This window comes from Vulpes vulpes, chromosome 6 (genome assembly GCF_048418805.1).
Source record: "Vulpes vulpes isolate BD-2025 chromosome 6, VulVul3, whole genome shotgun sequence".
Classification (NCBI taxonomy): domain Eukaryota; kingdom Metazoa; phylum Chordata; class Mammalia; order Carnivora; family Canidae; genus Vulpes; species Vulpes vulpes.
In genome coordinates this window covers 57,176,596-57,201,325 of record NC_132785.1, presented here as the reverse complement: position 1 = coordinate 57,201,325, position 24,730 = coordinate 57,176,596, and the positions used below count along the sequence as shown (strand labels likewise).

Here is a 24,730-nt window from a genome sequence, read left to right as displayed (position 1 = left end):
TCCAATATTATGCCCACTGGCTAAGTTACATTGATGAATAGCAAGTACCTCAGTTAGTCTCAGAGGTGCCGAGGACATTTCTGTCTCATGGAAAAGCAACGAAATAGAAGGCATGCGTGATGGAAATCATTCTTCAAAGAGCAGGCACTAAAGAGGAAACTTTTCCTGGTGTCCATGTCTGACTCAGCTTAATCCTACATTGAAAATTTATACCTGATTCATGATGTTCTTTGTTCAAAAATTCATGATTACATGTCAGGGTGACTAGGTGGCTCAGGCCGGTTGAGCATCCAACTCTTGATTTTGGCTCAGGTCCTGAGCTCAGGATCATGAAATCAAGCCCAGAGTTGGGTTTCACACTCAGCAAGGAGTCTGTTTCTTCCTCTCTCTCTGTCCTCCTCCCTGCCCTTAATATCTACCTCTCTCTCTCCCAAATCAATCAATCAATCATTTTAAAAAGTCATTATTAAATGTGAAGAGAAGACCCAAAAAGTCAGAATCAAGGATAAAATGAGTTAAGCTTCAGGGATATTTCAAAATATTGTCGTGGGAAGCGGTGCCTTTCAATCAGCTGAGGGACACTAAAAATAAATCTGTTTCTGTCCTGAGAGTAGCACTTACTGAGGTGTCACCTGGTCAGCCTCTAAACTGAGGTCTTGTGCCATGCTTTCCTGAAAGTTCACATATGTGACAGGGGTGCTAGGCTTGGGTCTTTCCAGCCAGTTGATATTTATCAAATATAAAACCAACTATTGGGATCCCTGGGTGGCGCAGCGGTTTGGCGCCTGCCTTTGGCCCGGGGCGCGATCTTGGAGACCCGGGATCGAATCCCACGTCGGGCTCCTGGTGCATGGAGCCTGCTTCTCCCTCTGCCTGTGTCTCTGCCTCTCTCTCTCTCTCTCTCTCTCTCTCTCTCTCTGTGTGACTATCATAAATAAATAAATAAATAAATAATTTAAAAAAAATAAATAAAACCAACTATTAGGGTAGACCACAAAAGTCACCTGTCTTCAATCCAAACCTTCCCAAAATAACAACAAAACTTCGGTTTATCTAGGAAATTGGGATGATGATGATGATGTAAATGACAGGGATTACCAAAAAAGACATCCTCCATCACTCAGGACTCAAGATGAAAAATGATGCTTATAAAAAACAAACCGCAAAATCCAAATGATCTCTCTTCCTCTCTCTCTCCCTCTCTCTCTCTCCCTCTTCCTCTCTTTCTCTCTGTCTCCCAGTACTTTTCTGCACTACCCAACCAGATCATGCTTGTTATCTGGTTTTCCTTCTGTTATTCACACCATACCCCAAGAGGCAAAAATTTGGCAGACCACATCCAAAATGGACCCTTTCTGAAAGGAATAAATGAAGTAGAGTCAAACACTTCCCCATGCCACACAGTCATTTATGTGACAAAAACCTACACTGCTCATCAGTTACCTGAAAACATGTGGGAAACAAAATTATGCCAACACTTTGCAAGTTAGACGTTGTCAACATTAGAGCTTGACTCTGATTTGGACACATAAAAAAAAAACACATTGAAAAGCTTATGTAAATAGTAATTTGTAAATGCCTTGGCACGTTAAAACTAGTAAAAACCTGCAATTACAGTAAGGATCATAATTTTACAAACAAAAGAATGGGGACTGAGGACAGAGAAAAATGTTTAATTATAGGGGCACCTGGGTGGCTCAGTAGTTGAGTACCTGCCCTCATCTCAGGTGGTGATCCTGGGGTCCTGGGATCAAGTCCTCCACCAGGCTCCTTGCAGGGAGCCTGCTTCTCCCCCTGCCTATGTCTCTGCCTCTCTCTCTATGTCTCCTACGAATAAATAAATAAAATCTTTAAAAAAAAGAAAAAGGAAAAATGTTTATTTATGTTAGAGATGAGCAGTGACCAGGGCTTTGATCCTTAGCAATGTGAAGAGCAGATACTAGAACAGAAACTCCTCCCATGCTCCCCCTCCCCTGCCGCCTGCCACTGTCACACCTTTCTAAGAATGTGTCTTTGGGGGCTAGGTTATTTCTTATATAGCATTTCCTTTAATAACAACAATAATAACAACAGAATTCTAAGAGATATTTTCAATCTTTTCATAAATGCTATATATTACAAACATTAATTTGTTATTAACACAAAAGTACAGTGAGTTCACCTCTGGTCACTGTGATGTTGTTGTGTTCACCAACATAGGGCTGGTCACGGCCAACTTTAAGATAGGAACTTACGTACCATAAGTACTTCATCTATCTTAGGAAGACTTTGGCCTTCTGGAAATCAGTTGCACACCTAACTGTATTCAAATGTATGTTTTTACATTAAGCTTATAAAACTGGCAGGCACTTGATTGAGCCCACGGCATGAAAGGAAAGCCCTGTGGCCTCCTGCTTTTCCTACTACAGAGGACTAGTACCACTGGTGCCATGCCTTGCATAACAACACACACAAAAACCCACAGCTGGAGGAAATGCACACTTTGAAAAAGACCTGTGAGAAAGTCTGATAAAACCTGTCCCCCCTTCCCTACCTCAAGTTATCCAAAAAATAATGCTACAGATTGATTTATTGATTCCAAATTAACACATTATCTAGCCCATCTGTTAGATAATCCTATCTCATTTTTGTCAGATTGTAAGTTCTTTATCATATGGTCAGTTGTAACTAACACCATTTTATAATAATTATTCAAACAATGTTCATACTTTCAGCCTGGCCCACATAATGCTCATCACGGCGTCCAAGTTTATCGGCTGCATTCAGACGTTAGCTGCTGAAGCTTTGACAAGTTTCATTTGTGTACTAGGCTAGAATCTTGTATTTTCTAATCATCAAAAAAAAAAAAATTAGATGACTATCACATACTTAAGGTTATGAAAAAAAAGGATTTATAATAAACATTTCTGTAAGATTCTGCTATGTATAATAATAAAAAACACTGAAGCCTCAAACTAAGAAAAAGATAGATTTTTATTTTCATTGGATCAAAAAGACTTAGCTCCTTTGAAGTCGTTAATGCACTGGGAGCCATAGTCCAAGGTACGGCTGACAGTGAAGATAGGCAGCTAGCCAGAAGATTAAGGGATGAGAGAAGCAGTTGAAAGAGGACAAACAAGTGACATCCCTACAGAAATAAATGACTCAGACAACATCAGGGAAGCAATGAGATACAGAGATAGAAGGGATATAAAATGTTACAGCAGTTGAGCCAGGCAGAGAACCACCTGATGACAGTGCAGGGAAGTTGAAGAATCAGACATCCCATCAGCAAACACAGGTGGCCATAGGCAGAAATGAAGGAACACTCTGGAAATAGAGTGAGTGTGAGTGTGCATGTGCAAAAAATCCAGTATTTTGTGCTAATGTGATTATCTTAATTTCACTGATTACAATCACTCCTGATTATCAGAGCAATCAGTTCAAGCAGTTTAATTAAGAAATCAGTGCAATTATGTAGAACAAAGTTTATAGAACATATGTAGAAAATCAGTACAACAACATATGTAGATCAGTACAACAAAAGGTGACTATCTTCCATTATAGAGATTTACTAATTGGCTCAGTATTGTTCATGTTATGGTGATACTTGGCATACATGTGTAATATTCTAGTCTCGTCTAACTTGCTTAACCTTTAAAATATTTTTTTTTGAGTTTTCTTTTTTTCTCCCAAAGGAGCTTTTGTTTAATCTAGGTTATACAAACAGAATCTTCTTCTTGTGACTTTCAATAGACCTTTTTCCTCTGGTTTTGTAATAAAGATGTAAAAAAGTAAAAAGGTGATTGAGAACCCACACTGAAAGAATTATTTACCTAAACTATATTTGTGAAATAAGAATATAACTCAAAGCATGAATAAAAAAGCATATTTGTAAATCCTTTGTGATGAGCTAAGTTGTCTAATTTTAATTTTTCAAATTACATACACTACTAAAATAAGAAAAAAATTATGCAGTGAAGAGCATGATTTTGCACTTTGGGGGTGGTATATATAGGCAGAAGAACTTTCCTTCAAGGTTGACACTGTAAACATTTTATAAAAAGAGTTTAAGTGCTCTGAATCTTATCTCATTCACTTACTTCTGCAAAGTCCTTGACAAGTATTTCATGGTTAAGACCATTTATTACACAACAAATTTTTAAAACTTTATGTTAAATAGAAAGTTGAGATCAACAAAAATAATTCTGAATTAATTCATCTCCCTAAGGATATGGAATCCAAATGATCAACAGTGGTCAGTGTGCCTAAGGGTGTGTGCGTGCACATTCCAGAAATGGAGAGAGAAATCTGAACATAAGGATTTATTACCAGGTCCTAATCATGAAAAAGGCACAGCAGAATGGGCGGTGGGCAGACTCTAGGGTGACCCCCATAATCTTCACTTTCTGGTGTTCATGTTCTTTTATAACTCCATTGTAAAATGAAATAGCAGGGCTTTTATTTTAATCATTGTGCAATAGAGCAGAAAGAAGAGAAAAGAAGTGAGGGCGAGGTAACTGACACTCTCCATCTCCCAAGTCTTCCCAGGAGCCCAAAGTACTCACAGAGGCTCCCCAAGGGTATTTTCCTTTTGTTTTGCTTTGTCTCCACTTTAGGTGGCGCCAAGGTTTACCTTTACATTAAAAGGATTTGAGTGGGGGATGCCTGGGTGGCTCAGTGGTTGAGCATCTGCCTTTGGCTCAGGGCGTGATCCCAGGGTCCTGGCATGGAGTCTCACATCAGGATCCCCACAGGGAGCCTGCTTCTCCCTCTGCCTATGTCTCTACCTTCTCTCTGCGTCTCTCATGAATAAATAAATAAAATCTTTTAAAAATAAAAAATAAAAGGATTTGAGTGTATCTTATTGAATGCACTGGACTTACTAGGCTGAAAAGTGAGTGTTGTAAACAATTCGTGCAGAGAGAAGTGGGTGGTAAGCTGAGAGCTGGTTCATATACAGAGCAGGTAAACGACGGAAGGGGGTACATAATTCACTACATTCTCCCAGAACACAGGGGCCATCCTCAGATCCCACTGCAGGGTGTTAAACACAGAATCTCAATTTGAAGAGTGTTTCTTTATTATACTATTCTCTCTGCTCCTCAGTTAATTGGTTCTTTTCCACTAGAAATGAAGTAACTAGAAGTATGTTGGCTGCGGTGGTTTCAAAGTCCAGTTTGGTATTGGATGAGCTGTTCTGCTTTGGCTCCTTTGCTGCTATTATGGCTTTATCTTTTGCATCTGAAAAACTCTCTGAGGGTCCCAGAAGGGGAGGTGGGGGGGCGGGTAACTGGGTGATGGGCATTAAAGAGGGCACATGATGGGATGAGCCCTGGGTGTTGTATGAAACTGACAAATTATTGAAAACTACATCGGAAAATAATGATGTACTATATGCCGGCAAATTGAATTTAAATTTTAACAAATGGCTCCCTATACTTGTACATTCATTCACTGTAAGAAATAGTTAATAAACAAAATGGGCAAAAAAATAGGTTATCTGTCTGGATTTAAGTTAGATAAGTTTTGACAATGAAAGTGTAGTCAATTCCTACCAAATATGATCATTACAAGGATACTTGTAATGTCTGCTGCTCATGGAGAGATCTTCATGGGTCATTCAAGTAAAACAAGTCATTTTGACCACTATAATACTATCTCGTGATAAAATTTTTAGCTCTTTGAAATTATCAATTGAATTAGCTACTGTGACTTTTTTTAAGTGTCTGATTGTGACACTTATATATGTATATATGTATATTTATATACATTAAGATACCTAAATTTACAATTATCCACAATATATTTTAAAAGTACTTTGTGAAAAAATTGTGGTATAACATAAAATTTTAAAAATCAAACTACCAACTCACATGCCGCTGATTCCAAATCTTACCATCTTTGCTAAAATATATTTTCATGAAGTGCTGTAATAAAGTTATACAATTTTATATCCCCTGCCCCCAGGCCCTTCAAGTGCCAATCCGTGCAGAACATTTGGGAAACAGGAGAAGAATTTGTTAGGAGGCTGTTCTCTGCCTACATCAATTTCTCCTTCTGCATTGAAAATAATTTATACTAGAGGTTAAATCTCATGAGAAATCTGATCCTGAGATTTTCAAGAATTCTAGAGCAATTCTATGGCAGCCTACAGTTGTGTTTTGAGCATGCAATTATTTTGGTATCAAGAACTATGATAACATGGAGAGAAATTATAAAAATCAAGCAATCCAAGTCTGTACAAAATAATAAGAAAATAATAATAGTGGGAATCGTAACATATACTGGCAACACTGCAAATTCATATTCATATATTTATGGAGTGGACACTATTATTTTAGATGAGTAAACCGGGCACTGAAAGTTTCATTATTAACCTGCCTAACTTCTTCACCACTTCCCAAGGCCAACTGTTCTGAATACATGAAATGGCTTCCTTACACAAAGTTACCTTCTGTTTTCCCACAACTTCAAAGCCCTGGCTTTCTCTAACCCACTAGATCTCATCAAGAACAAGTTTAAGTCCCAAGAAAAAAAATTAACAATCTACAGGAATAAGTTCTACACAACATGCTCAGAGCTGTTCTTCCCCATTTGAGTTTTCTCTTCTCTGAGCCAAACACCCTTGGTCCTTTGTCTCTTCCTCCATAAAACGGTTTTTGGCTTCTCACTGTTCTCAGGATCCTGATGAGAGTCTCTACATTTAAATGTACCAAGGTCCCCAAATTAATTTATATTACCTCCGGACTTCTGCCTTTCTTGGTTTAGAAGCTGTACTTCTATTAATGCAATCTTTGATTTAATTAACTGGGGAAGAAAGAGCACTAACACCACAACAAACCACATCTCCCAAAGTAAGTCACTGATATTTTGAAATTTACATTTCCCCTATTCATTTTTCTATCAGTGGATTACTCCCACTATGTGAATCCATAACATTCTTTTTAGATTCTCTTTCCACATTCAATGTATTTTCAACTCACCCCAAGCTACAAGTTAAGGAAATACGTGCACCCACACATAATTGGTTTTTCAAATAGATGAAAAGCAAAATCCCAGAGGCTACAGGAATTCTGAACCTAAGGACTGCTGGTTTCTGCATTTGGGAGATCAGCTATGGGGGAAGGGGCCAATCTAGTGTGGTTCAATGTAAAGAAAACGTTAGCATGGAACACGCAGAAGAATCTGTGTGATTATAATTATTCAGGGCACCAAACACCTGGCGCTGCAGCCAGGCCCATAACTACTTTTGCCATAACTGTTACCAAACTCCTAGGAATAGGACACTGCAGATAGTCTACTAATCCACAGAGGAGGTGGGTTTATGTTCTACTTCCTCTTTGCTGTGTATATATATCTACACTCAAGGTAACTCCTTACTTAACTACTTAGGGTTCTGCCATAGTGTAGAATCGGTCATTATAAATTGAATCTGTATTACGGGGTAAAGTCCAAAGTGATATATCTCCTTTTACAATTCCATTTACAATTGCACCAAAAAAAGAATAAAATACCTAGGAATAAACTTAACCAAGGAAGTAAAGGACCTGTAGTCTGAAAAAATATAAAATATTTATGAAGAAATGGAAAATGACACAAAAGAATGGAAAGACGTTCCATGCTCATGGACTAGAAGAACAAATATTGTTAAATTGCTAAAATGCCCATACCACCCAAAGCAATCTGCAAATTTAATGCAATTCCTATCCAAGCCCCAACAGCAATTTTCACAGAACTAGGAAAAATAATCCTAAAATTCATATGGAACCACAGAAGACCCTAAATGGCCAAAGGAACTGAGAAAGAACAAAGCTGGAGGTACCACAGTCTTAGGTTTCAAGATATAGTTCCAAGTTGCAGCAATCAAAACAGTATGGTACTGGCATGAAAACAGAGACACAGATCAATGGAACAGAACAGAAAACCCAGAAAAAAGCCCATGCCTACATGGTCAATTTATGACAAAAAGGGCAAGAATATACAATGGGGGAAAAGATCATTTCTTCTTCAACAAACAACGTTGGGAAAACTGGGCAGCCACATGGAAAAGAATGAAACTGGCCCACTTTCATGTCACAACAGAAATAAACTCAAATGGATTAAAGTTCTAAAGATGAGACCTGAAACCATAAAACTCTTAGAAGTAAACAGAAACAGTAATTTCTTTGACACTGGCCAAAGAAACATTCTCTTAGATATGTCTCCTCGGACAAAGGAAATAAAAGTAAAAAATAAACGACTGGCACTACCCCAAAATAAAAAGCTTTTGCACAGTGAAGAAACTATCAACAAAATTACAAGGCAACTCCAAGATTGGGAGAAGATATTTGCAAATGATATAGACAATAAAAGTTTAATATCCAAAATACATAAAGAACTTACACAACTCACCACCAAAAATAATTAATTGATTGATTAATTAACCAATCCAATTATAAAATGGGCAGAGGATCTGAAAAGACATTTCTCCAAAGAAGACATACAGATAGCCAAAAGACACATGCAAAGATGCTCAATCTCACTAACCATCAGGGAAATGCAAATCAAAATCACAATGACTTATCACCTTAAATCTGTCAGAATGGCTAAAATCAACAACACAAGAAACAACAACTGTTGGAGAGGATGTGAAGAAAAAGGAATCCTCATGCACTGTTGGTGGGATGCAAACTGGTGCAGCCACTGTGGACAGCAGGATGGAGGTTCCTCAAAAAATTAAAGATAGAAATATCATATAATCCAGTAATTCCACTACTGGATATTCAAAGAAATGAAAATACTAATTTGAAAAGATATATGCACCCCTGTGTTTATTGCAGTGTTACCTACAATAACCAAGATGTGGAAGCAACTCATGTCCATTAACAGATGAACAGATAAAGATGTGATAGATATGTATATAATGGAAGATTACTCAGCCATAATAAAGGATGAGATCTTGCCATTTGCGACAACATGGATGGACCTAGAGGGTATTATGCTAAGTGAAGTAGGTTGGACTGAGAAAGATAAAGACCATATATTTTGCTCATATGTGTAATAAAAAAAAATGAAAAAAAAAAACAGACAAAGGGACACCTAGGTGGCTTAGTGCTTGTGTGTCTGCCTTTGGCTCAGGACATGATCCCAGGGATCGAGTCCCACATCGGGCTCCCCATATGGAGCCTGCTTCTCCCTTTGCCTACGTCTCTGCCTCTCTCTGTGTGTCTCTCATGAATAAATAAATAAAGTCCTTAAAAAGTAAAAAAAGAAAAAACAGACAAAAAAGCAGAATCAACCTATAAATACAGAGAACAAACTGATGGTTGCCAGAGGGAAGAGCCCAATGGAGGGATTAACAAAATGGGTAAAGTGGGGTAGGAGATATGGGCTTCCAGTTATGGAATTAATAAATGAAGGGAATAAAATGCACAGCATAGGGAATATAGTCAATGATACTGTAATAGTGATGTATGGTAACAAATGGAAGTCACACGGTGGTGAGCATAGCATAACATATAGAGATGCTGAATCACCATGATGTATGCATGAAACTAATATAATAATGTATGCCAACTATATTTAAATACAATATTAGAAAAATACAATAAAATTTGAGAATAAACAACTCAACCAAAATTGGACCATATAAACTTGGTGACTATTCTTGGTCAAAAATGGCTGAGTATTGGACTGTCACAGGGTCAACCTAGAGCAGTGGCCAGCCATGAGATCCATAAGGAAGAACATGAAAACTGGGGTGGGATGGGCAGATGGGGGAAGGAGCCACTTTGACAGGACAGCATGTGGCCTTGGATGCCCCATCCATTCTACCACCCACTACATATGGCTCCATTTCCTTCTGAGCAGATCAACTCCAGTCTTGGAAGCAATTCCTGGCCCCAGTTATGACTGTACCTTTTAACACCACTGTTGCCAGACATATGAATATCCAAATCATCCAAGGCAAATTGTCCATTGTTTTCTTAATAACTTCTAGATTGACTTTATATTATTTCAGGAAGTTAGAATTTTACATAAGTGAAAAAAAAAGGGAATTATTCTGATGTGGAGATCTCATAGTATCTTCACCTTGGTCTCTGTTTGATTTAGACCTCCCACTAGTTTTGATGATGGCTGCCATCCTTTCTTTCTGAATCTAAATTATAAGATTCAGAATCTAAGACCTTCTGATTCAGACCCTGTCTACATGTTGGGACATATATTTGGGACAGTGTATACTATCTCACTTCACTTCGCATTATATATTGATTATAGTTTCTATCTGTATAGTCCGACCTGAATGTCTATTCTCAATACCAGTTTTACAGGCTCTTATCTGTAAAATCTCTGTTTTCTTGACCATGTGACAAAAAGGCTATCCAGTGTCCATGAAAATGCCTACTCAGAACTCCTGTAGCAAAAAGCAGGACAGGCTGGTGGCCCCACATGCTGTACCCAAATCCTGCCATGGCCTTGCTTTTGACAAGCTGTACCCAATAAAAATGATGGCACAGTAAGGGCACTAATGACAGGTCCATTCCTGAGAGATGTGGGATCTCCAGAGAAAGAGACAACTCTGGAGAACTGCTTGTCAGCCTAGTAGAGAACTTCTCAGAACTGTGCTGCCTACTGAAACTTCTCCTCCCCACTCCTCTGCTTCCTTCTCTATTCACTGATATTATGGGCTGTATGGTGTCTCCCAAAGTTCATATGTTGAAGTCCTGACCCCCCAGCACCACAGATTATCACTGTATTTGAATAAAGGGTCTTGAAAGATCTAATTAAGATTAAATGGGGTCCTTACGGGGGGCTCTGATCCAATCTTACTGGTGTCTTTAAGAGAAGAGGAGATTAGGTCACAGGCACACATTGGACCAAGGGATGACCATGTGAAGACACAGTGAGGTGGCCATCTGCAGGCCAAGGAGAGAGGCATCAGAAGAAACCCAACCCAACCTGCTAACACCTTGATCCTGGTCTCCTAGCTGCCACAACTGTGAGAAAGTAAATGTGTGTTGTTTAGGCCACCAAGCCTGTGGTGCTTTGTGACGGCAACCCTAGCAAACTAACACAACCAGGGTCACACCTGCATTGAGTTCTGAAGTCTCTTCCCTTTGCTCCCCTTTGCTAGCATTCTCCCCCAAATCTCCTGCACATCTAATCCCATCTTGGTGTCTGCTTTTCAATGGCTCAAACTAACACAGTCTTCTTGAAATCAAAAAATCAACCAAGACACACCTGTTACATACTGAATCGTGTCCATGTTGAAACCTGAACATCCCAGTGCCTATACTTGGAGATGAGGCCTCTAAGGCTGTAATTAAGGTTAAGTGAGGCCATACTAAGGGTGTCCTGATCCAACAGGACTGATGTTCTTATAAGAAGAGTCTCCAGAGAATTCACTTTGTCTGCTCCTACTGAGGAAAAGCCATGTGAAGCCATGAGAAGTCAGACCCCGACAAACCAGCAAGAGAGTTCCTTGCCATACCTTGATGGGAGCCTTCTGGCCCTGAGAACAGTGAGAACATTAATTTCTGGTGTCCAAGCCACCTAGGCTGGGGTGCTATTTTATGGCAGTCCAAATGGCCAAATACAACACCTTTCCTACCTGAGGTAATCCCACAGGCAGACAAAGAGCAGGGTACCCTGCAAGTCATGCCCAGCAGCCCTTCCAGTTCATACACCTGTTTCTCAAGAACACAGTCCAAGCTGACTTCCTCTGGAGTTCCAGACATGAGCATGCTACTCCCTAACATGTGTCCCATGGAAAGGGAATTCAGACGAAGAACACTGAGGCTCTGTGTTGTCAGGTTTTATCTCAAGCCTTATCTTCCTAGAATTCAAATTGGACAGGAAACTGTTTGTGATCTTCATTTTATTAGAACAAGAAAGTAATCTTGTTTTGTTACAGAATCATTTTCAATTGGGAAGGAAATGGAGGCAACTGTCAATTCTATGTTGCCCCAGGGTATTAAAAAATGGCTTCTAGAATCACACAGCTGGAGTGAGCTGGAATTACAGCTTCTTATATCATACACCAATTCTGCAGGAAGCAGCTCATTTATCAGACACAGATTCTTGTGTGTAGAGCTTCCTGTGAGTGTGTGGTCATGGACTGTAACGGGCGAGTAGTTCCTTTGTTTGTTTGTTTTTTTTTCCATATTTCTGCACATTACAAAGTCTATCAGTAGTGCTCTATGTTTCCGGCCCTCGGAACCACGATAGCGCCAGGAGGACAGAAGGAAAAAGTGGTTCCTGCTATGAGCCTCTCATAAACCAGCAGCTCTGCTGACATCAAAGAGAAGCCACAGTCCTGTCCTGAGCTGTGCAGAGTAGGGAGGAGAAGACATTTCTATCAAGAACCTATTAGAAGGCAGATACCAATAAGCAAATTCTAGATCCAGGGATAAAATGCCTGTGGGTGCACGGAGAAGTTTTATTCTTTCAGCTAAGAAAGTCAGGAAAGATTCCTGAAGGAGGTATTATTTAGTCAGGCCTTGACAAATGAAGGGAACACAGACACTTTGAGATAGAAATCAGTGGAAGAAACAGAATAAGGAAACACACAAGGGCAGGAAATTAGCCCCTACATGCAAAGCAAGGCAACAACTCTGCGAGACCAGATTTGTCATGTTGCCCGTAAGGATGACTGGACCATTCAAGACAGGACAGCTATTTTTGTCTGTCATTGTCCCATACATTATGCAACATTCAGCATCTCTGTCCCCTGGACAGAGAATTTCAGTAGATCCCAAGAGTAAGTATGATAAAACACGGTTATTTGAGAACCTCTAAAATCGAACTGAAGCTTCCAAATCATCTGGAGGGCTTGTTGAAACACAGATCCCTGCTACATTCCCGATTTCCAACTCAGCAGGTCCCAGATGGAGCCCACTCTCTACATTTATAAGAAGCTCCCAGGTGAGGGTGATGCTGCTCCTTAAGGTGGTAAGTCTCTGGTGCACAGAACAGAGACACAGGAAGTAATACTGGGATAAAAGTATGGAGGGCTATGAATGGCAACTACGTTACAGGAAGAAAGAGTCTCTGAAGACAAATGCATAATCACATTCCTACTATTCCATTCAGAACCTAAGAGAGAGAGAGAGGAAGCAGCTGGATGGCTTTAGAGACTGTCTTATGAGAAAACAAAACATGTGTGTATCTCTTATCCCTCTGGAGCAGCATTCCATGTGCCAGCCGAGCCACACCAGGAAGCTCATCCCTGACAAGAGGAGAGAGCTGAGGAGGAGCAAGCAAACCAGACCAAGGGGGTGGCTCCTCATTCTGGGCAGTAAGGTGTATCAGCCAGGGGCTGCAGTTGCTTCTGCTCCCTATTCACCTCCCTAGAACATAACACAAATATGCCCTGGAAACTACATTTGGGGAGTTCTGGAGGGAATGCCTGAGGGCTGGGACAACATCAGAAGAGGAGACGACTCTTGGTTTTGTCTCAGATCGTGATCTCAGGGTCATGAGATGATGTCTCACAACTGGCTCTGAACTCAGCGCAGAGTTTGCTTGAATTTTTCTCTCTCCCCCTGCCCCTCCCACTCATCTCTTTCTCTCATTCTCTCTCAAATGAATAAATCTTAAGAAGAAGCAGAAGAAGAAAAAGAAGAAGAGGATGCAACAGACAAGAGGCAAGCCATGTAGAAGGATCAAACAGCCTTCCCAGCAACAAAAATGAGCATAATTCAGGGTGGAAGTCAGACCTGTTCCCAAGACTCACCAGTGGGATCTGTGATATAGAAGATAAAGGCCCATGTTCAGTTTAGACAGAAAATACCAAAAGTAACTCTTAAGTTTCAAACTAGAGTTTCTGAGGGAAAAGAAATCGCCATATATTGACAAATGAGCATGTAGTGGGAAAGGACATTCCTGTGAAGAAAGGTGAGTAGGGGTATAGAAAAACAGAGCAGCTTCAGGCATAGTTCCAGATGCCTGTGTGATTTCTGACTAAAAGTACAAGAGGAAAAATCAGGGTAGTGCTTGGACTTTGGAAAGTCAAATTTGGAAATGACCCTATGGATGAGACCAAGGACATGAAAAGGACACTGAACATTTCTGACTCAAAACTCACATTGACAAATAGTCTTCCTATAAGACCATGGAGATTTTAAAAAAATCACTGTTATTATGGAATGTATAAGAAATCACTGACAAGGGATCCCTGGGTGGCTCAGTGGTTTAGCGCCTGCCTTTGGCTTAGGGCATGACCCCCAAGTCCTGGGATGGAGACCCACATCGGGCTCCCTGCATCGAGCCTACTTCTCCCTCTGCCTGTGTCTCTGCCTCTCTCTGTATGTCTCTCATTAATAAATAAATAAAATCTTTAATTAAAAAAAAAACAGAAGTTCAAAACAAATGAAATTAAAAAAAATCACTGACAAATGTATAATATAAACAACAATACCATCATTCATACATAATCTAGGACCTTAATGAAGACATGAATTTCTCCCAAGCAATCAATCAGGTTACCATGTGCTGGGCAAACCCGCTGCACAGTGTGAAATCCAGTCCACAATGGTGGGAGGTGTACATAATGAAAGGATTTAGGGTTTCCCAAAACTATGCCTTCCCCTCCCATGTCCTCATAGTAAGTCCAATTCCAAATATGTATGTAATAACTAGAAACCTAAGAGTTGGATTAAGAAGCACTTCTAGGCATAAAAAAAATTTTTTTGACTGTACTCACAGTAGTAATTATGCTCTCTCTACTTGCATGAAGAAACCAGCAAAAAAAGAGCAAGTTGGGATCCCTGGGTGGCTCAGTGGTTTGGCGCCTGCCTTCGGCCCACAGCGTGATCCTGGAGTCCCAGGATCAAGTCCTGCATCGGGCTCCCTGCATGGAGCCTGCTTCTCCCTCTGCCTATGTCTCTGCCTCTCTCTGTGTCTCTCGTGAATAAATAAACAAAATCTTAAAAAAAGAAAAAAAAGAGCAAGTTTATGCAAAGCCTGCATTCCAGAGCATTGGAGAGATTAACCCAGACACCATACATTAACCATGGATACTTGGATACTTGGATAAATACTAGACATAGGGCAAGGTAATAATTAAGTGAAGAGCTGTCGACCTCTTTGCATTGTGGAAACAACTTATAGCTGCGTGGAGTTATTTTATGTTAATCTGCAAGATAAACATGCAAAACATAATAGGCAATGTCTGAGCACCTACACTGTGTTAGGTGCTAGGATCCAGTGGCAAGAAATGAGAGCAAGCCCTGCTCCCATGGAGCCCTCTGTTAGTTCCAGATGCAGAGAAGCAAACAGGCCATGCCATTATCCATATGGTGACACATATGGTAACAGGGACATCTCATGGCACTCTGGGAGCCAACCTGGGGATACAGGACTGGATTCTCTGTACAGGTGTCCCAGGCAGCATTGAGCTAGATGGAGATGTAACAGTGAAGGGGACCATCCAGGCAAAAAGGGCTGGGGGTGCAGGACTATGTGGATGAGGTTCTAGGGACAAGATGGTACAAGATGCTGGGGGCACAGGAGGGGGAGACAGGCTGTGTGGGGGGTGTCAAAGAATCACTCTGGACTGATCAACATGGTGAGTAACTGGAAAAGGAGTTTGGAAACTAGTATCATTATGAGTAGGAGTTCTGAGTAAAGGAGAAAAAGTTTCTATTTGTGCTTTGGATAGATTGTAATGTTTAGCATGTAGAGAATGAGCTGGGGGAGGACAAAACAAAAGGTAGGTGATCACTTCAGGGACATGGGAGCTAACCCAGACTGCAGGTGAAGGTGGCCACAAGCAGGCTATGGCAAGTGAGGACTGACAAGAGCGGTACATTCCAAAGGTGTTTAGGAAGACATCCACTCACTTGCTTCCACTCACTCACGTATTCAGTAAGCAAACATTACCTACGTTACATTACCTAGGTCCTGCAAGCCATTGTTGTAGAAGCTGAGGGAAGAGCAGTGAATGAAACAAAGAAAGTTCTTGGTCTTGTAGACCTGCATTCTCCTGGGAGATCTTGCGGCATATGCCCACAGGAGCAAGGAACCAGCTGCATGGTGAGAGTGCAATGAAAATAAGAAAGCAAGGTGCATAGAGAGGGGATAGGGCTGAGGAGAAGCTGGCTCACCTAAGAGTCAGAGAAAGCCTCTCTGATCAGGTGACATTCCAGCAGAGAGCTCAAGTTGGTGAATGAATATCCCTGTGGCATCTCGATCCAAAAGTGCAAAGGCCCTGAGGCAGGAGAAGCTGTGGCATATTTGAGGAGAGGTAATAAGGCCAGAGTAGCTGAAGAAGAGTGTGTGTGAGGGAAAAAAGGAGAACATGAGATCAGTAAATTGGCTTGAATGGGCAGGACAGAGGACAGACATTGTGGAATCTTCTTACCCCTGGCAAGGACTCAGATGCCACTCTTGGTGAGCCTAGAAGCCACTGAAAATGTGTAAGCAGAGAGGGGCATGAGAAGTGACGCAGGGTGGTACTATAAGAGGCTGCTGAAATAATCCAAGCAAGACATGGTACAAGCAAGATGGCGTACAAGGCAGTGGTCACAAAAGTGGTTGGAGGTGGTCAGATTATGAATGCCCTTTAGAGACAGAGTGAACAGAATGGGCTCCTAGATCAGAGCAGTGGGAGAGAGACTGGGGAGTCAAGAAAGCCTCCAAGATATTTGGCATGAACAACTAGTAGCAGGGAGGAGTTCACTGAGTGGGAAAGATGGAGGAAGAGCCAGGGCTCCTCAGAGAAAGCCCAGAGTACACAGTGGGCAGGTCTGCATGTGATGCTGCAGGGGAGCCTGACATCCAGGGAAAGGTCTTGGCTGGGAGTAAAAACTGGGATCCATGGCATCCACATGGCATGGAATGTGATTTCCTAAAGGATGGAGGGTAGATAGGGAAGAGCTCTAAAATTTTGATATACTATGGTGTTCAAAGTTGGAAGGCTGAGAAGTACCTTGGCTAGAAGACGGGGTAGACAGGGGACCAAGGAGAGAGGACAGGTCCAGAAGCCACCAAGCAGGAGACAACAGATGGGGGACCATGGGTACAAGCTCTTCTGAGGGTTTCTTGTCATAAAGGATCAGTAAAATGAAGGGGCAGTGATTTCATTTGGTTTAGCTTTTTTTCCTTTCCACTTTGGACAACGTTAGGTTTTTTTCTTCCTCGGAATGACCCTGCGTGGTGCATGATGATGGGGCAACTGGAAGGGTGGTGGTCTATGGGGAGGCCAGAGGGGAGGGGGTCCAGTGGGCGAGTCTGACCTTGGTACCAGTAGGCTCCTTTACAAAACAGCCCTTATAAATTTCCATTTCCTAGAAATTGTGTGTGTGTGTGTGTGTGTGTGTATTGAAAAACCTCAGAAAAACTCTGATAATATATCTCCTGCTCTGTCCATTCTTGCACGTACCAAATGACTTGTTTGATTTTATAAGTGGCAAAGCTACACTCTACCTGTAGAACACTTTCCGTTGGAGTGTACTGCAGTCATATTGTCAAAGGCAAACACAATCTGCAGATCGTCGTGTGGCTGCACTGGTGGACCAAGCAGCAGTCTGGGTCTCAGACAGATTGTGCCTCTTTCCTATGAAAATTACGAGTCCTTTTTTTTTTCCTCAGAGGCTGTTCTGAGCACAATGAATCAGAAAATTCTTGGTTTATACCCGCAGCAACACTGTCTAAAATTTGATCAGAGACCTTCGTTGTAGTATTATTTCAATGAACTAAAATGCTTGGGTTTTTTTCCGTTTCAACTTAGTTAAACCTGAGTGGAGAGAGTTAGAACATATAGATTTCATGTTCTGCCATGAATTCTCGTTCGACATTTATATTTGAAGAGAGCAGGTCTAAGAAGTAACATCATCTGGAGCAAGAAATCGACACAGCAGAGTGTGACTACAAAACCATGAGACAATATGTTATTGTACGTGCCAGAATCCACCATCTGCCCTCCTCCTCCCTAAAATATGGAAACTAGTAGGTTACAAGTTTTTAAAGTACTTGTTAAACCCAATCGTTCCCTCCCACACTTTTTCTTACATTCATGTAAGACAACGGAGAGCAAGAAAGGAACGAGTTTCTGCCTTTGAGTTCTTGCTGTCATGTTATCACTCCTTTAGAAAACCAGAAAAGCCTTAATTCTCTCTCCTGGGTAGGTCAGGGGTGGGAACATCCACGTTGAGAAAGCAAAGATTCATAACCGTCTAGAATGCTCACCTGCAAGTGAAAACATTTGGGCAAAACCAACACCCTTCTCTCCTATGTTCCAACCCCCACGCTCCTGGCATAGCACACAAGGTCTCCAGAGACTGATGCCAACCTCCCCCAATCCCAATCACATCCCAGAACCTGCAGTTCTGGAACATTACATCCTTCAGGGACCTTGGGCCTTTAACCAGTGTTAGCTTTGGCTTAGTTTCCTAACTCAGAAGAGCTGAGAGACACCATTTGTAGTCACCATCACCTCCCAGTCTGCTCTTACTCACTGTCCCCACTGCCCATCTACCTTCTTCTACAGAAGTTAAATACTGCTGGCTTTTGTTTGTTGTAGCTGTCTCTCCTTCTGCCAAATTCCAGAGAGCAAGCTTTATTTCTCTTGGTATTCTCAATACCTAGCCCACTGTTGGGCACATGTGAAAACATGAGCCCTTAATTCTGAATGAATGAATGAATGAATGCGTTCAACATTGGTCTGCTGACATTGCCACTCACTATCAGAAGCTATTTGTAAACACTAAGAGAAGTAGAATGGCATTCACTGAAGAGGAAGAGGCTGAAGTAAATAAATACTAGTTTCAGCAATATGAAAAATGTCCTGACTTTTCACATATACTATCATACAATATCATCACGAAGAATATTTTGCTCTTCTGCTAATTAATTCCCAACACTGTACCGACGTCCCAGATAGTTTAGATTTTAGGAGCACCATTGTGACTGAGAACTCACAGCGGCCCGGCAGGTAGCTGCTGGTGCTGACTTGGCTTGACCAAGCTCTGGCCCACAGGCCCCAGGACTTGGCCAGCTTCAGGTTGAAGCACAAGCTAAAGGGATGAAGATCTTCCTTTTAAGAGCTCACTCCAAAAATAAGCCATCCGCAGAGAAAAAAATGCCCTGGTAACTCACCCAATCATGCTGTGGGCTCCCCCACCTCCCAGCCCATCTCTCCAAAGCTCCTGTTGGCTCTGCCAATCCTCCCGAGAAAAGCAAAGCTTCTTTCTACTTGACTCTGAGATGTCTGCAGATCCTAAGGTCTGTGTTCCCCCTATCACAACAGCCTTTTCAAATAAAGACTCCTTACTTAAATCCAGATATGCTTTTATTTGCCAGGAAGCTTTGGAGGACACCACCTGGGCTTCAGTCTGAGTCTCCGAGTCTCCCATAACTAGCTGTCAGGCTGTGATGAGTTGCTTTATGAGTCGAAGCCTGGTTTAGGCCTATTCTGAGATCACAGGGCCAAAATGAGGAGTCAAGGAGCTAAGACATCTGAAGCATTGAGAACAGTGCCTGGACCTTCATAAATAATCGATCTACCTTTTATTAGCCCCATGAAACTCTGCACTGCTTAATTTTATGTCTTAATGTAGCTAAGCTACAGTGCCCAGCTATTTGGTCAAACACCAGTCTGTATGTTTCTATGAACGTATTTTAAAGATATGACTAATTCTTCCGTTGAGTCTGATGAAAGCAGATTGCTCTCCACAACATGGGTGGGCCTCACCCCATCACTTGAAGACCTTAAGAACAAAGTCCAAGGCTTCCAAGAGAAAAAGGAATTCTGACTCAAGACTGCAGCACAGAAGCCCTGCATGAGTCTCCAGCCTGCAGATTTCAGACATGAGACTGCAACCATGACTCCTATTTGCATTTTCAGCCTACAGATTTCAGACTCGCCAGCCACCACATGCAAGAGGGCCAATTCTTTAAAATAAATATCCCCAACCCTCTGTGTGTGTGTGTGTGTGTGCGTGTGTGTGCATGTGTGTATGTCCTATTGGTCCTATTTCTCTCAAGAACCTTGACTAACACACAGTGTCTGTGCTAGGATCAGGGATAGAAATATCATGATGTTTATTAAGACGGGAAAAGAAAACATGCTTTCTTATCATGCCTTTGCTCCATCTCTTCTGCCCAGAACCTCCTTTTTCCTTGCTGTATCTTTCCGGCGCCTAGAACGGTGCAAGGCAGATGGCAGGGGTTCAATGAATGTCTACCAAAAATGGAATGGATGGTGAACAAGGAATGATCCTTTTCTTGCAAGATACCTGTTCCAGTGGGAGATACCAACATGTAAACAAGTGACTATAACCTCAAGGAATCAGGCCTGGCAGCACAGAGGAGGAAGAGATTGGTGTTGCCTCAGGATGTCAGAGGAAGTTCTACAGGGGAGAAGAGAGGTTCATTTGAAAGAGAAAGGGTGGAGAACAGTCTAGGCAGAGGACAAAGCTTAAACAAAGACTCCAAGGACGCAGCAGTAAGAGTGTTTCCCATCCTTAGAACTGCAGAGCACGAACCAGGCAGAGTCCAGATGCATTTCTATCAATTCTTTGTCTCCTCTGAGCACCTCCTGGGATCAATGGAAAGCAGATGGCCTGAGGTGGAAAGGGAGCAGGAAGGCAGAATTAATAAGGAGTCAACTTTCCTCCCAGTCACTGGAGAAGGAACACAGTCTCCGCATAGATAAAGAAGAAATTGATTCTTCTCAAAACACTTAAAAAATTCTGAAAGAGAGGTTCCAAACTCCAGATGTGGGGCGAGTTGCTTACCCGATGTCTTCTCACAACATGATCCAGTCCTCTCCTTCTCCTGAGGCCTGGATAGAGGACCCTAGGGCTGCAGAAGAGGTCAAGGGAGTTGTGGGGGGAGTGGCAGGAGGGGAGCTGTGTTCTGGGGGCCTGGGGACGGGCAGCACAAGGTGCCAGGGGTCTCAATGGTGCGCCCTGGGCAGCCTGGCAGCATGAGCAGAGTGCCAATGGCCTCAGAAACCATTGCTGAGTGGCAATGTGTGTCCCAAAGGACACCCACAGGGTGTCAGGAGTCCCACCCACAAGAATGGGGGTCAGATGGATGCAGGGAAAGGCTATCTGGTCACCCTGAACTTTCTGTGGCTCACTGCAGGTTCTGAGCCTGAGCGCCTAGATTCTCACGCTGCTCCAGGAATGGCCTCCTCCCCACGCCGCTGATAGTCAGGTTAGAGCACCTGGTCCAACAGGTCAGAGACACAGGACCTCGAGTGTGGAAGGGCTTATCACCGGGACGCAGGATGAGCCCAGAGTCCCCCTGGGGGCTGGTACAGTGTGACACCAGAGGCAGCAGAAGGCAGTGGTGGGCAGCATGGATCTTGGCTCCCATGGAGCTGGGTCCGGAACTCACTTTGTCCCTGATGAGCAGCTCTCCTCCCGAGCACTTTGTTCAACGTCCTTAAACCCTAGTATCTAATCCATAAAATTGGGCAGTATTTGTATGTACCTGTATTAGTTCCCAAACACCACCATACAACGTCCCAGAAAACAGGGTTTTACTCTCTTGCAGCCCTGGACGCTGAAGTCTGAAGTCCAGGGCTCAGGATAGCCCACCTTCCTCTGAGACCCTGAGAGGAAAGCCCTCCACACTTGTCTCATCTCCCAGCTTCTCAAGGCTGAAAGCAATCTCTGGAGTCTGATCTGTCTTCATGTTCTCGTGGCCACCTTCCCTGTGTGTGCTCTGTGTCCAAACTCCCTCCTTCTCTAGGGACTCCAGTCTTTGGTTAAGACCCACCCTTAGGACACCTGGGTGGCTCCTTGGTTCAGCATCTGCCTTCAGCATGATCCCTGAGTCCTGGGATCAAGTCCCACATCAGGCTCCCTGAGGAGAGCCGGCTTCTCCATCTGCCTATGTCTCTGCCTCTCTCTGTGTGTGTCTCTCATGAATAAATAAACAAAATCTTAAAAAAAAAAAAAAAAAAAGACCCACCCTCATCAGGAAGGACACCATCTTCACTTGAGTGCATCTGTAAAGACTATTTTCAGATGAGGTCACATTTGCAGGTACCAGGTGGCTAGGAATTAAAGAGGACACTATTTTACTCTGCACAGTACCTCACAGGGGTATTTTGGGGGTCAATTGAAACAGTGAATATGAAGTGTTTAGGGAGCTGATGGTCACATGTTATGGTAAGTATACCAAACTATATACATATACATACATATATATATATATATATGTGTGTGTATATATGAACACACACATTATACACATTTAATATATATAAAACATGCTTTGCCTTAGCAGAGAAGAATGAGTGAAAAAATGTTCACTCTGCTTAATAATGTAAATTTTCTCCTTTTAATCCATTTCCAAAGGTATGATCCAATTGCTATTTCTCAGGATCTCATGTTCATGTCCATGCTTTGAGCTTACCTGTCTATCTTGTCTTTTTTTCTATTTCATCATAGTTCATAATATAATTGCCCACAACATTCTTAACACTTCACTTTCATTCCTACACATTCTCACCCACTGCCATTATCTGTGGACCCCACACCAGTCAGGGTCATTACTAGCCACTCTTGGCTGTTCCAACACCATCTCCTGATTCCCTTCTGACTACTGACGGTGCTTGTGGTAAGACATGACAGATGTCATCTGAAGTTCTCTGCATGTGTTACCGACCTAATCCTCGCAGCCACTTCTGAGAGAGGTTCTCTCTGCCTCCCAGTCTTATCTGCAGGAGAGGAAGGTAAGGCACAGAAGGCATCCTGGCCAGGCTGGCACAGCTCAGAATGTATCAGGGAAAGAACTGACCTGTCCTCCCAACTGCAGGATTAGGACCATTGCTGCTGACTCCCAGCAACACTGCTGTCCCATCAGAAACCTGCTAAAAAAAAAAAAAAAAAAAAGAAACCTGCTTGTCTCTGCCTCTCTCCCTGCATTCAAAGTGTTTTTCACAGCCAAAAAGTCCCTCTCTCCCCTCCTACCGCAGGGAAAATTTCCCACAGAGCACAGTTTCAGATTCATCTCATCCCGACCTCACCCCAGTCAATGCCCACTGTGATTCCTTTTATTTTTTTTATTTTATTTTTGTGTGTGTGATTCCTTTTAAATGGATCAATTTCTACTCTGTTTGCTTTTGTTAAAGAACAGTGTTTCTTTGAGATTATTAATGCCTTACAAAGTATACTTTTTTCTGTCTTTTTTTAATTATTATTATTTTCACAGTACCTGGTAAAGTCGTGACTACATAGCAGGCAGTTAAAATAATTACAACTTGTCAGAAATATGAATTTGGTGTTGGTGAAATAGTAAGTTACTCATTAAATTCATACAGAATCCCTCAAAACCTAAATGCACTTAATTTCCAATTCTTTATGATTCTATAACTGGTTTTGAAATGGGCACCTTTAATTACCTAGCAACTGTTACTTGCTAATTGAAAGCACCATAGTCCAGTGAAGATAGCTCTGTAAAATTCTCTGTGAAATTCAAAAATCCCCTGGGCTGCTGGATTCAGCATGTCTATAAGCAATATTCACTTAACCTTCCAGATTTCTTTTTTTTTAAGATTTTATTTATACATTTGAGAAAGAGAAAGAGATAGTGAGAGACAGCACAAGTGGGGAGGCAGGGAGAGGGAGAAGCAGACTCCCCACGGAGCAGGGAACCCTATGTGGGGCTCAATCCCAGGACTCCGTGATCATGACCTGAGCCAAAGGCAGACGCTTAACAGACTGAGCTACCCAGTCGCTGTGCCTTCCAGATTTCTGATATGAACTTGTGCCTGGCACCCAAAAGCTCATATTTTTCTCTAAAAAATCTAGAAAAATCTTTTCATCTGTGTCTGCCCCAGATAGCATTTCACCTGAGCTACTGCTTCCCAAATCTTCACCGCCCTCTGCCAAACAAGAACAGATTCACTCAGTTTCTATTCCCATGTCGTTGAAAACCCAACAAGATAGGAATGGTTCTAATAAAGCGGTCATTTCCCTCACTCTGCCCAGGTCTGGTACCATTCTAGAACATGGAACATGGAGACAGTAATATATATATATGCTTGTTTTTTTCACTGGGAATGTTCTTTTCTCTAATTTCTTTCTTAACGACAGGATGATGCTTTATATTTCCTTTCCAACCCCAAGTATACAATACATAAGACATTCATATTGGTTGAATCCAACTCTTTTGGAAAGGGTCTATCTACATTCTATGTCAAGTATGTATGCCTAATTTTGAGACCTAGAAATATGTATCCTTGTAGAGTAGTTAACACACGTCACACTCCATTACATTCATAATAAATGTGTGTAGGGAACCAGGACTGGGTGGTAATTGCTTGGTGGTTCTGACCACCATTCTAAAGGTGTCAGAGTCTTGGTTCAATTTCTCTAGGGGTCAAATTAAATCTGTTTATTGGCTGTCAAGTCTTCAAACTGCTTACTTATGCACCTGGTTACGGGGAGGCTAGGGAGACAGGATGAAGCTACACTCAGTAGAAATCCATAGCCACCCCTAGGAAACAGTGCCATGGCACACACGTCATCTTCATAAAGATAAGATTGGAGCAGGAACATATCATAATTGGCTCCTTTTTTACATCTATACTCTAGATACTAGAACATAAAACAATAAATTTTAAAAATAAATGTATTTATGTTGTAACCACCTACTTCACCATTTTAACCTCTATGCCAGTTCAGTAAAGGCAAGGAAAAGGCTTGGCCAAGTACCCCCAAATGCCAAGTCAATGGGAAGGACCCTTTCAGAAGTAGAGTATAGAAGGAGAAATTTTGGTTTGGAAAGAAAGGTGGATGGGCATTCAACT

At 41.9% G+C, this 24,730-nt stretch overlaps 1 protein-coding gene across 17 annotated transcripts in view; it reads right to left on the bottom strand.

Annotated features, from left to right (window-relative positions):
- Positions 1-24,730, bottom strand: part of MYO16 (myosin XVI) — a 591,124-nt gene that overhangs the window by 417,140 nt on the left and 149,254 nt on the right. For 4 of the 17 annotated variants that reach the window (XM_072760997.1, XM_072760998.1, XM_072760999.1 and 1 more), the window contains one exon: positions 22,717-22,789. The exons of 10 other annotated variants lie outside the window; for them this stretch is intronic. In XM_072760997.1, the coding sequence (XP_072617098.1) occupies positions 22,717-22,789 (73 nt within the window). Of the gene's footprint in view, positions 1-21,885; positions 21,938-22,716; positions 22,790-24,730 lie in introns of those variants that run through there. 3 more of the 17 variants (XM_072761001.1, XM_072761000.1, XM_072761003.1) reach the window with 2 other exon arrangements.